The following is a 14,397-nucleotide window of genomic DNA, read 5'->3' on the forward strand; positions in this document are numbered from 1 at the left end:
AATGAACTCAACCTCTGAAGCAGAACAAATCTTAAAATATAGAATGCCCTAAAGAATATATTAAAAATGATGACAATAATCAAAAACTGTCCACAATACAGAACTCTGTATTGCTTGAGTGTAAAGTAAGACTAAAAATGTTGTCAGACCAACCAAAAATAAAACATAAGTTCTCATGACCTAAACTATTTCAGTATCCATTTTACAGCTACAAGCTAACCATCACAATTACCTATTCACCAATTTTTCTGGTCATGAATAATATCATCACTTTCACTTTGGGGGTTAAATAATCTTCTCCCCCCATTAACTTAAATAAAAACAGACTAAGAACCAAGAAATTATCTATGAAAATTAAAATTTGAAATCACAGAAATTTTTGGTGAACTGTGTACAGTGTACATTGCACAACATCATCTTTACATCACTAACATAGAAAATAAATATAAAAATAACTTAAAAATCTATTGTGCAAACATCTTTTTTTCACTATTTTGTGAAACAAACCTCTGATCTTATTAATAGTGCAGTAGTGTAAGACAGAAAATTATCATATGAACAGAGGCCCACATTATCAAAAAATCATCAACAATGACATCATAAGTAAATAGCAATATATATATACATGTATTACTATTGATCATTTTCCCCTGCTCACTTTTCTTGAGATTGAAGGTCCAGGGCTTTGAAATAAAAAGGAATTCATAAGTCATGGGCCAGAAATAGTAGGCCCCTGGACCTAGGACCATTGCTAATTTGAACCACTGAATATCATATCGAATTAATTGCCATTTTGTTACCTGAATAATAGCATACATTAATAAAGTCATTATACCTAGACTAGAGCCATTGGTTCCTATGTTTTATAAATATATGATATACATTAAGTCATATTTCATTTGTAGCAATGGCTATAATGTACAAGATTATTATACTTAAAAATAAAAAAAAATATAACTAGTACATGTACTCAATAACTGGTACCAGCACATTTTTTACTTTATATAGCTCTCATTCTGTAATATCTAAAGCCACCGGTACCACTGTCAATTGCTACCATTAAGAATTTAGTATTTTAATCTAATGGTGAATATATTTGTTTACTCATTATCTCACTAGCATCAGAAGAATTGCACTTATTTTTGCAACTGATGGTTTTCAGACATATTCTTGAGTACTAGTATTTAAGTTCATATTATGATTAAAGTTACCATATGCAGTCACTAAGTGTGCTGGTACTTATTTTTCCTTTAACTGTTTGAAAAATTTGTGAAAATGAACACATCATGAAAATAAGTAGAATTGCAGTATTCTTCTTTATAATATTTACAAATAACACAAAAAATCCATCATCAGTAAGAACAATACCAAAAGGGGTTGTAAGTCTAATTCTAGTTTCAGTTTCCCTTCTGGAATTTCCAATATAGAACGTATTGAAATTCAAAGACCGATCTGTATTTTATTGTTTACTTCTGGGAAATTGAAACACTGCATCACAATGAAAAATCTATTTTATGCTTTTTTTGTAATAATAGATATTGGTCACATTTTTATCACTATTTTCACACAAAAAGATATTTTGCTTTTAATATTGAACCCAATGATATGTTAATGACAAATCTCCATGCATTTGAATAATAGACAAGGACCCATTCTCATGAAACCAAGGAGTCACTTGACAAGACTTACATACCCTATAAACTTAAGGAAAATCATCATAAATATACCTCAATGTCATGCATACTCAATTGTCTTATTTCTAAAGATTCAGTCAAAAGACCAATATTTTATCACAATAAAGTTAATATTTTTGGGATATTCATAGCCTAATGCCCTACACCTTCAATTGACTTGAATATTTATTCTTTTCAATTTCGTAGTCTGATTAAGTGATAGAAACAAAACACTTTCTTCGGCTGTTTTACTTTCAGAAAATGTTAACAAAATCACCCCCTGTAAAATTTAGTGTACATTATAGTTTAGAACTATCTTAAATTGGCCCTACAAAATCTTTTTGTAAATTTAGCACTTTAAATTCTGCCAAGATTTCTTGAAAAATAAGTGTATTGCATCATTAGTTTACAGGTATTTATCGTCTTCATGGAAGTTAGGTGTGTCATCTTCATCCTCGTCCTTTTGGAATGGCGGCTGATATCTCCTGTTCATATGCTTCATTTGTCTCCTACCAATGACAGTTGCTATGACAGCACCAACAATAGTACCTCCAATAAAACAACCACAACCAATTAATGCTGCCTTAACTGGAAAATAAAAAAAGTAGAATAAGTTAGTAATGGTGTCAACTATCTATTACATAAAAATTATTTCAATCACAAATGATTCCCTTTCTCTGAAAAAATACTTAAAATAGTGTTCAATATTATAACATTTGTATTGTAAATTAAAAAAAAAAGATTTCCTGTATTTTTGCAATTTGGGGGCAATTTCAAAAACTAAGAGAAATGTGTTTATGCATGGGACCAAGATGCCAACATCATCCAAATGAACATTTAATGTGAGATCAATGTGGCACTGAGCTCAAACAATCTGCAATCAATTATAGTAAAATTTAGACAAAATTTGAAAGCTTCATGTGAATTTTCAAATCATTCAATTAAAAAGTTTTTTTTTTATACAAACTTAACAGCAAATAGGAAGTTGATGCCCAAGCAAGCAAAGTAAAAGAAGACTACACACAGAATTTAAATAGGGACAAAAAATACCCCAAGCCGCATCATAAGGTGATGTTTGGCATGTCGTCAGAAGTCATTGTTGACCTAGGTGCTTGTTTATTTTAATGTAATTAGAAATCATTTGAATTGTCTTTTATGTCCATTATGTTTTTAATCCATCATTAACACCTCCTGATTGATGATAATCTAGTTTTTACAACAATAAATATGATTGACATATTTATGACCCAAAGGCTTAAAATAGAATTTGGGAAAACCTGTCTTTACCTGAATGAGGCAAAATTCTCTATGCAATAAACCAAAATGCAGCTGCAAGGCCTATGCAAATAAGCGATTTTTTCCCTAATAGAATAATAGGAAATGGTTTTGTGCAGGAGAAAATTATGCTAATAACCGAAATATGAGATAAAGCGATATGCGATTAAGTGGAGTCGACTGTACAACCCTATTGGATGAGACTATTAACCAATTTTCAAATTATTGTCTTGAAGAAGTTACTCATGCAATTCAAATTGAAGTAACCTTAAAACAACAAAAACATCAGTTGATGCCAGATTCTTTTTGAAGTCCCTTCATATCAATTTTAATTAAATTTGAACCTATTTAAAGCAAACATCTTCCTCATTTAACAATGTTTAAGTCCAAAATTAGGGGTTTGGGTTAGACAGGTTTTATTGTAGCTTAAAAATTAACAGTATCATCTAGATAAGTTTTCAGATGTATTTAGGTTTTAGTCAGATTTTGTCACATTTGGAAGTCCACTGCTACAATGACTATTTTGGTATTTTTGGTGGTACATGTATAGACTAATATTGGGTTGATACAACCTTTAAAAATTCAGTATAACCATTGCATTGTTTTGTCAACTGAGCTGCAAAGACTGGAAACAAGAAAATGGAACCATCCGAAAGTCGAATATGATAGATATATGTCAAAATGAATATCGATCAAAGAACCTCATTGAATGCAGAGAATTTATTACATTGTGATGGTTGGTTGAATTTATTATGAGGTACAATGTCTCTTTCAAATCAGTGCAGCTCACTTCACACAAAAAAACACAATGGTCATACTGAATTTTTACAGGTTGTAATCAAATGTTTTTCACAGTAAGTAACATACTTGGCATTGACATATCTGATTTATCTACATATTGTCCTGTCATCATCATAGTGTGCATCAACCAATGCCATTCTTGGGCATCTCCTTTATCATAGTTCATAAGGTCATCCGCTGTCCAAATAACAACACCTATAAATAGAATCACAGTTTATAGCCACCTGCAGTCACAACAGCTAATAATAGCATTAAGATATCAAAGTTTGTCTTAGGTTTAGATTTACAAAATCATAAATAGAATCATGATACATTCATTTACCAATTACCTTCATGACATCATTTGCAGACAAAATCAATATAAATAGTACATGTATCAAAATATCCAATGATTTAATATATGGAATAAAAATATAATTGGTTAAAGTTAAATCTTACTTACTTACTGCCCTTGATGATATTACAAATAAATCACAATGACTCAAAATGTACTGTATGTATGTTAAAAAAAGAACATTAAAAATGTGACATTGAAATTTACAGTACCACATTTGCATCTGAATCATTTTAACATTACCACCAAAAATATCAAATACTTATGAAACAATGTAAAATTTGCCAGTTAATTGGTTGTAAATAACAAAGTCATAATCAGAAAACATTTATGTTGTTATTTTACACCTCCCTATTATTGCTCAGGGTAAAACAATGCGATATAAATGACCAGCCCATGGTAAAACAACGATAAAACGGGAGTTATCATGATTTATTTCTTAATTTTAAGACATTCAAGTAATCATCTTAGTTTTTAGAATAATTATTGGGACCACTGACTGTTATTTGACATTCTTTCTGTGGTATATCACTTCTGGACGATGAATTTTTGCTCTCATCCTTTTGCACCCCGCTAACTTGCACATGAATGTTACAGTAAAGCTCTCCGCCTTTGCTATAATATTTAGTTGCATCATTTTGTAAAGCTGTGTTGAATTTTGACAATTTAAATGAATTAAGATTCTAAACTATAATTCAACATAATCAGTTTAAAATCCCAACCCCCCCCTTAAAAAAAAAAAAACGTTAATTGAGTTTAAAATTAGAATAAAAAAATGTACAAAGTGGCTTACCTCTCAAATGCATGTCTAAGGCAAATTTGTATTTTTCATACAGAGTGTCATCACTCTCAAACCAAATCTGGTGGACACCATCACCAGTTTTCTAACAAGAAAAACAGATGTATATTTTTAGTACAAATAAGAAAGTAAATGACAAGTTCACAAAAAAATTAGTTCACTACTACATGTGTGTATTACTATTTACACTATAATCAGCATGAATTTTACCTTCTCTGCTCTAGATGGTGGAGATGGAGTTGAGTGGAGTCACAGTACATGTAGCTCTATCAAACACAGTGGTGTTATCATTAAAAAATACCTTCCATCTTTTGCAAACACACAAGGATACATTTAAAAATTCTGTGGGTTAAGCATGATTTCAACTATGTGCCGGAAAGTATTAAAATAATTTTATTCCAGTTTATATTTTGAGTACACACAGAAGCCACCATTTTCCTCTAATGTGGAAAAAAAATCCAAATTCATGCTGATGTAAATGTAAATGCACAGTTTTATAGATATGTCCTGTGCTTAGTCTTGAAAACTTGCTTTGTTTTGAAAAAAAAAAAATAATAACTTTCTAATTTTCATCAAAGCTAAACATGCAGGATCTAATCTAGACATCAATAACAAGGAGAAGTTTTAGTAAAGTTTTTTTGCAAAAATAACAGTATTGACATTTTTGTATAATGTAATCTATTGCAAAAAATTCTCCATGCCAAAGACAAATGGGAGAAGTGGGCACAGACAAGGAGAAGCTTTTGCTCATTTCTCCCACTAGATTAGGCCCTGATATGCAAATCTTAATTGTACACAATTCAGATCAGTTGTATAGTTTTTGAGATTTTACATTCACAAAATGATTCTTATCAAGATTAAAAAATTTGCATAAATTTGAATAGTTTTTATAAAAAGTATTTATTCAAATTTGACCAAAATCTTAATACATGAAATTAACACACACACACTGTCCAGCTATTTATACCCCATTCGTGCAGGAAGTAGTTATTTATACCCCACTCATACAGGAAATAGCTATTAGCAACAAAAATAGCTTACAGTTTATGCCGCATCTTTATGAAGCCACACACTTAATTTTGAAATCAATCCATCCATTTGGAGCCGAGATAATTGCAAAGGAATTTGAACTGGCCGAATGACGGACCAACAGACAAGGTAATTCATATATACTACTCACTCTTTGAGTGGAGGTATAACCAGAGGTTGACAAATTGACAGCAAACCAGATTTTCACCCATTGATGGGTCAGAGTCCTATTTTTGCAACATAGAAACTGCTACCCAGAAACAACAAAAGCAATTTTTCTAAATTAGAACTTGACCTTCATTTTGTTACACTAAACAATATATCCAAATTAGAAAAAAATCTGTCAAATACTTTTCAAGTTATTGCACAGACAAGTTCTGGCAGCAGCCAGCCAGCTGTATATCCCCAAACTAGTAACTGAAAATCATGTTAATAATGGAAATCATAATTGTATGATATTTCAGATCAGTATTTTGAATAGTTTTTGCTCACAAGAACTGTTAACAGACAGGGAAAGTGAAAACTATGAGGCACTGACATAAATAATATGGACCCATATTAAAAGAACATAAAGATATAACAGATATGACTTTAAAATTTAAAAAGACTACACAAAAACACTGATAGAATTTGAGGAAAATTCACTGAATTGTTATTAAAACTTACATTTACATTGAAGTAGTAAGAATTGTAGAGAAAACTCCAGTGATGTTCTTTGCTATACTGCTTGTTAAATTGAGTGTCAAGGTCATAGAAAGTCATTTTTTTTCTAGATGACTCAAAATCACAGAATTCTGTACCATTCTTTTTTGGAAGTACACAAACATCTGGATTTGTCTCCCCCTGAATAAAGAAAATATAATGCATTATTTTCCAATATTTAACAACACTCTATCAAATTGCTGTTTACCTTATTATGGTCTACTACTGAAATATCTAAGCTGGTATCATTTACAGCAGATAGGCTTTAGGGAATAGAGTTTATTACCCCTTGGTTGAATGATCAGGTTGTTGTCTCTTTGACACAATTGGTTTACCCTTTAAAAATAGTTCCAGAATGTATCACATTTGTAATGAATTGACTTTTTGAAATCAATCCTGATTATGTCACATTTGAAGTGAATTGACCTACCTTTTTGAAATAAATCCTGATTGTGTCACATTTGAAGTGAATTGACCTACCTTTTAAAAAATCTAATCTGAATATGTCATATTTGTAGTGACCTGACTTACTTTCTTTATATCGGCCCTGAATGATGCACATTTGTAGTCATATCCATGCCAAGGAATACCAGCATAGAACTTGTTAGCTGGAACGTTTTCTTTGTATAAGTACTCATCAGCACCTGAAATCCATTTGTAAATTTTCCAATTTAGAAGATAATAATTGGTAAATGTACTATTGGACCAATCTATAGAGGTTAAACCAAGAACAGTTGGGGCAAGTATGGAGTATGGACACTACATTAAAGTTTGCTAAATATCTGGATTAAATATCTGACAGAGCATAGGATTCTGACAAAGAATAAATGTGTTCATAGAAGTAAATAGTTTTAAAAATTATCTTCTTTTTTTACCCTTTTGAACTCAATGTGCAACGGTTTAAAAATAACTTTACGAATAAAACAGCAACTCATAAAGCATTCACCAGTATACCAAAATTCAGTTCACTATATCATGGCACTTAGAAAAAAAGTCGGGAAAGGTGTACATGTGCTTTTAATTATAATTTGTAAGCAACTTAACAGAATAATGGGTCAAAGTAAGACTTTATCTGAAATTTCACTCATTATACTTTAGAATGCAAATTGCTCAGGGGGAAATTGTCAATTCTAAAACTCTTCATCATCAGTTGAAATAAAACAAAAGGTCAGAAATGTGGTAGAAAAATATTGGACAAAAATGAGCATTTGGTTTGATCACAAATGCTAATACATGTAGTAGTGAATGTCATGACCACAAAAATAAATGATAATAAAAATCTTAGCCCTCCACACAATGACTGCTCCAGTATTATGTAAGGGAAAGTTTTTTTGTTGGTGGGGCCTCTCAGAGCTTACTTAAATGTGTGTTTACACTAGATGAAGACCATTTGGTGATCTCTGAAGGTATTTACAGGTACTATTTTGTGTTTAGGTTATATGATGGTGCATTTGTTGTATTTCACCATATTCATTCTTTTTTTTTCTATTTTACCTATGATCATATTGCTGATAGGCATGGTAGCCCTGGCTCTGCAATGTTTATCACATTCAGTAACATAACTGTCTGGACTGGTAATAAAGGCATCACAAAGATCTTTCAGTGAAGCTGTTACACTACAGTTGTTCTTGAAACATGGTGGTTTCCATGGCATAATGCAATGCAACTTAGTCTGAAAAAAAACACAAACTAACAATTATATGTTAAATTGACAGAAACATTTTATAATTTTATATTTTATTTTTCACAATTTTATCACATTTTTTAATGTATCTGTAAAGTTAGACAAAGTAGTAACTTGGAGTTGTATATGTTGTTGTGCCAGGTATACCCATACAGGAAGTAGATATATGAGGGTAACCGAAAACACTTAAAAAGTATGCCCATCCATATAAAGGCTTATTAAAGACAAATTTTAAATCAATTCATCCATGGGAGGTCCTGACAATTACAATGAAATTTGAATGGCTGGAATGCGGGACAGACAAGCTGATTCAAATGTATCAATTGGCAATCACTTTAATTAGTTTAATTAAAATGAGATGGGACATGTAATATTTTAATTATAGTTGGAACAAAGCAAACATCAATGGATAGTATATCTAACAAATGTAAGTGCATATTTTATCTGCTTTGCTGCTTGTGCACTCCCTTTTCACCAGATTTAAGAATTACATATGTACCTTCAATTAAAAAAGGACAATTTTACCTACCTTATTACTGTGTATTTTTACTCTTTTATGTAGACCAGTTAACAAATTAACAACTCTATCTCCATGGATTTCATCCATATGACAGTTTCCAACCAATTCAAGAAGATTCACTGCTAAAATTTCAGCATAGTTTCTTTTAATTTGGTCTACAGAATTATTAACCCAATTTTCAAAAGTTAGGCTTTTTATATCCTCATTTCCAGGCATGTTTACTGAAATATAAATATAATCATCATTAAGTTAAATCTGAGGGGACAATACATACATGTACAATTGTTGTTCCATTAAAAAAAATAAAATGCTTCACAGATCAAACCCTGAACAGTATGTGCATGTATGGACACATCATTCAAGCTTAATACAGCTGCATTTAGATATATGAAACAGAATAAAATTTGACCAGAATTGGGATGACATCCTTTTGGGCCCTAATCCCTAAGTGATTCTAGTAACAACCTCCAAAATCAATCCAAACCTTCATTAAATTAATGCCACCTTGTGTTTGTGGTATAATTTTAAAGAGATCCATTCTCTTTTAAGCAAGCTATCATCCATTTATTATGCTTGTTTCTGGCCCTTTATGACATCTACTTTCTAAACGGTTCATGTCACAATATCTAATACCTATAAGAGCCTTACTTTGGTGGTATGGCTGTTTGTGATACAATTTCATTTACAGTCCAGTTATCGACTGCACCTCAGGAAAATGCATGTTTCTGGCCCTTTCTTTACCCATCAGATCTTTAACCCAAAATCAATCCCAGTCTGACCCTTATGGTAAAGTATATTGTGCACTAATATCAAAGACATTCAAATACAAGTACATTTACTTTTACTGTGTTAGAACTGTCAAATTTGCGAAGCAAATTTTTGGTCGTTCCCTCCGCAGGATTCGAACTCGTACCGCTGTGACATCTATGGCAACACTGCCTCCACTAAGTCCAGCGCCCTAGACCACTAATATATATATACATATATCCCTAAAAACTACGTTGAGACTACATTACTTAGCTACATGTACATGTTATTTACCCAGAATGCCATAGTTTGCCTTTTTACTGTGAGTATAACACATAAGTTCAGGATAGTCGTCATTTGCAGCATTGATAACATTATATATTCCATCCCAACTCCACTTCTTAAAATTGGACTTCTTCTCTGTTATGACTGTTACCTAGTTTTTTTAAAGAAGATTTTTAAATATTAGTACGGCCAAAAAGAATTCTTAACTCTTGTTTCCTGCAATCAGCAAGACAAAAGAAGGAATGAGAATTGAGAGAATAATTATAGGACAGTTGTGTTCTGTTGGAAAAATAAAGATATCTGAAAACCCAATACTCATCCCACATTAAGAGGAAACTCCCAAAAAGCATTGAAAAATATACTTTAAAGAATTTCCCACATAAAAAAATAAGACATTTTTTGGTTTTTGGTTAAAATTACTATGTTTTCTGTAAAAATACTACTTGACCGAATTTTTACTTCTAAAACTTGCTTTTACATAAAATTCTCATGAAACAACATCAATGAGGGAGAAATTCCCACATAAATTTTTCCAAAGAATACAGGTATGTAATTTTGTTTTTGGGGTAAAATAAATTGTAAAAGTAGTAGCTGTTATACACTTTAAATAAGCTATTAATTAGTATTCAAAGAAAAAGAAAAGGAAGCACATATGATACAATACCTAGAATTTATAGCACATTTGTACCTTCATGTTCAGAAAAGAAAATAGTGTTCTGACAGGAGCTCTAACTGCTTTCTCAATCCAGCCTTAAACTGACTAATGGCTGTTGAAGAACATTGTATATGATGCACATTTGTAACCAATAGGCCAAGATATCTATCAAATATACTGTTAAATGAGTAGTTCTCCCTAGCAAGTAATTCTTGGCAAACGATTTTCCGTCTTTTGGGAAATAACTTCATGTCCAAAATTTAAGAAAAAAAATCAAACAAATTGAGACTTAAATGTCTCATTGATCGAAATAAACTTGAAATGACCAAAAGACACCTCAAAATTTTAATTACATATATAATGTACTTTATTTACAAAAAAATGACTTTTAATCAATTTTTATATGAAAATAAAACAATAAGTGCTGCCATACATTATATAAAAGAATGTTTTGTAATCGGAAGGGTCTTTACATTTGTTGATCATATTCTGAATTCAGAAGGGTAACCTACAAATGTACATGTAAAATATCTCCATCTACATGTAATTATAATAAAATTTTACATTTTTTTAAAGAAAGGTTTTTAATCAAAATTGTGAAAACTTTAAGAATTAAGATAATTAAGAAGGAATTATCATATCAAAGCACTTACATTTCTTTTATGACCAATAATTATCACTCCAGATTTCATGACTTTCTGTTAATAATGAACTTCTATTTAAAATCCCTCCCACATGTCAACTTCTCTGATACATGCACAAACATAAATATATTTTTGCACCATAATGTATATCTTGGTTCTATTATAATGAGTGACATTGACTTCCTGAAAATTGGCAACAATTTCTGGCAAAATATTCTTAAATACCAGAGTAATTGCTATTTAAATGCTAAAAAGGTGACAAGAGCTAGAACCCTTAAAAAGAAGAAACTGAATACATTTAATGAATATCAAAATTCTAACAAAACTCCAAAACAATAAAATAAACAATTGTCAAATCTTGAAAGCGCCAGTGTCAGCAAAAATTGTGCTGTAAAATTTTCCTCCATAGTAAATTTTCCTCCACAGAGAGCCCTGTGTCAATTATCTACATGTATATTTTGACTATTCAATTAAACCTAGTTAAAAAATGATTTAAACTTATTTTGATATGAACAAAGCAGAAGGCTGGGGGACTCATTTGTGTGTTTTTATAATATCAAATTATAAACCTGAATTTGTTTTTTTGAAGTTTCAAAATAATCAAAGATTTTTATTTTAACTATACAGTCGAACTTCACTCGCTCGAACTCAGATGGCTCGAACACCCAGGATTTCTCGAACACAATTCAAAGTACCAAAATTTTCTCCAATATAATCAATACAAATAACCATGGATTTCTCGAACACTCAAACTGACTAGTTGGTCTGTTCGGTAGTAAATCTTTGAGATGACCCATCACTAACTCGAACTCGTCAGCTTGGATAATAAAAGGCGTGAAAAACTGAAACCCTACCATTAGTCAGTGTCATTTTAGTTAATTACAGGTAATACTTCAGTCATCACTAATTAGGTAGTTTTGATCTCAACAACTACGTAAAAAGTAAGCAATTTCTAACGATAAGTCAAACTTGGACCCGCAACGGAAAAAAATCCGGAAATATTCGAAAATCAATTTCTCGAACTCACGATAACTCGAACACATTTCAATGGTCCCTTGGAGTTCGAGCTACCGAGGTTTGACTGTAATATCATGTCATAAAAATTGGTTTAAAGAAAATCAAATGCTGTATAATAAAAATTTGAAGTCAAAGACAATCTTTTGGTTGAAACAGCGAGACTTGCTTCTGTTTTGAAATCAGCCAGATCTACAACTACTCTCCGACTAGTTCAAATAATCATGATGGGTGCCAAGGCTTTTCTTAAATCAGATGTTTATGCCTCACTAACCAAGGGATGTGACCAAGCAAAAATTAAAATTAGCCTCCCAAGATGGCATAATTCAGTCGTGGTGAAATTCGTCGGACCATCGGACATGACTGGTACTTTTAGCCACCGGTCCGGTAAAATTTGCTTGATTTCTAGACCAGATGTCTGGTATGTTTTTTATTAGACACGCCTTAACCAGAACTTCCGGTTTAAACATGGCGTACGAATCGTGGCTAATTTAAATTGGATCAGAGCAATGATTTTGGTCCGGCAGATAATAGTTCGGTCCAACAGATTTTGTCAGGTTGCCAGAACAAATGTCCGACAGGTTGTAAAATGATTTCGCCAGGTCTGATAATTATTTGGACTTGTTGGAGAGTAGTTGTAGATCTGATCAGTAAACATGAATTAATAATTTTTTGCAACCATTCATTTTCTCACCTCCTTGTTGCTTTCAAACATATTTTGTCTGCAGAGATCTTCAGAATCACATGGACACTTATTGACGGTATCTAAAGCTCGGATCACTTCACTAAGGACTGACAGATAAACAATCAAATGAAAACGCCACTTCATCTTCTTACATTGCGGTTTCTCCATCTTAACGATTGAAATGGAGGTAGATTATGTTACAAAACACTGTTTTTTCAACTAGTTAGCAGACAATCATCTCAAACGTCAACTACAATACAGAGAATGTTCGTATTACACAGATTTGCGCACCTGTCCTAACAAAGTAACCTGCGGAAATTAAAGAACTTCCGCCTTACCTGGCGTTGACTAAAATACAAAACCGTTTCCGAAAAGGTCCTACTAAAAAGCAACCGGAGAGTGTAAAAAGCGCCCAAGGATACAATTCACCCGAAAATCTCAGAACTATCTCGATTAATCAAAAAACTTATACGATATGATATTATAATTACAATGGAATACATCTTGTGACCAAAAAATAAAATAAAACCAAAAACAAAAATCACGACTATAAATTTGAAATAAGCTCCTCGAAAATAGAGTTTTACGATTGATTTGCCAAATAAAAAAATTGAATCCAAGGTGTTTAAAATTTTATATTGTGAATATAAAAATTATTTTTGACGTCCGTATACCGTTAAATTAAAAAAAAATACATGAAAAGATATATAAAAATAGGAGATGTGGTATGATTGCCAATAAAACAGCCAAAAGTCAAGCAACGAACGCCTTGTATACCACGAAAGAATACAAGCATTTTCTGTAATCTAGTTCAAAATCCAAAAGCAACTGATAAAAGCACACCTTGTTTACTCAAACATAACTATCAATAAACACGTCCAGCAGGATTTAGTGAAAATATATCATAAAATATCTAACTAAAAAGGTTTTCGTGCAAATGTCAAGAAACTAGAGGCTCAAGAGAGCCTGAATCGCTCATCTGGTTAAACATTTGCTTATTTGAAAAATTCGAGGAATGAGAAGGGCTAAGTTTAAATTAATTGAATTGTCAAATGCAGGAAATGCTTTAATAGCATTTTTGTGACCTGAACCAAAATTTTGCTAAAGGTGAGGAAACGGTTTTTGAATTATTTTCCTACCCTTATGTTCCGTTTATAGTATGGGCAACCATATCTATTCATGGATAAAATAATCACATGTCATTTGTAGCACAATACACTAAAAAAACCAATATGCTTATTTTCATTAACTGATTTTAAATGGTTTTAGAGAAGAAGATTTTCAAAGTTGAACATTTAAAAAAAGTAAGAACTGTTTCAGGAGCCATAACCCCTACATCAGTAGACGAATCGTTTTGAAATTTTCTGCATTGGTCGGTTTCATGAATCTGAACAATATTACCCTGCAAATAAGTTTGCAAAAGGCGACGGTTTTTGAGTTATTTGCAAAAACTGCCTTCTGACTCCTATGTTCTATTTTTAGTAACGACGGCCAAGTTTTTTTTCATGCACGGATTAAAAATCCCAACGGTCATTTTGTGTGGGATGCCC

General features: G+C 31.7%; 1 protein-coding gene across 1 annotated transcript; it reads right to left on the reverse strand.

Moving 5' to 3' along the window:
* Nucleotides 1–658: 658 nt before the first annotated feature.
* Nucleotides 659–13,187, reverse strand: LOC148609792 (di-N-acetylchitobiase-like). The gene is made up of 9 exons (XM_088541030.1): nt 12,857–13,187; nt 9,859–10,000; nt 8,827–9,038; nt 8,108–8,285; nt 7,145–7,257; nt 6,578–6,754; nt 4,877–4,967; nt 3,816–3,944; nt 659–2,261 (listed from the first exon to the last, which is right to left on the reverse strand). The coding sequence occupies exons 1-9, from the start codon at nt 13,013–13,015 to the stop codon at nt 2,080–2,082; spliced, it is 1,383 nt and encodes a 460-aa protein (XP_088397156.1). The 5' UTR covers nt 13,016–13,187; the 3' UTR covers nt 659–2,079.
* Between the last annotated feature and the right edge of the window lie 1,210 nt (nt 13,188–14,397).

Source organism: Perna viridis, chromosome 8 (assembly GCF_037379345.1).
Source record: "Perna viridis isolate PV_CMFRI_1.1 ecotype Kerala chromosome 8, ASM3737934v1, whole genome shotgun sequence".
NCBI classification, from domain to species: Eukaryota; Metazoa; Mollusca; class Bivalvia; order Mytilida; family Mytilidae; genus Perna; species Perna viridis.

Excerpts from the sequence above, each read along its gene's own strand:
- LOC148609792 (XM_088541030.1), bottom strand. The coding sequence starts at position 13,015 with ATGGAGAAACCGCAATGTAAGAAGATGAAGTGGCGTTTTCATTTGATT. Across the intron at positions 6,755-7,144 it reads TCAGGGCCGATATAAAGAAA|GGGGAGACAAATCCAGATGT; the intron begins GTAAGTCAGGTC and ends TTCTTTATTCAG. Across the intron at positions 3,945-4,876 it reads CTTAGACATGCATTTGAGAG|GTGTTGTTATTTGGACAGCG; the intron begins GTAAGCCACTTT and ends TTCTATTTATAG.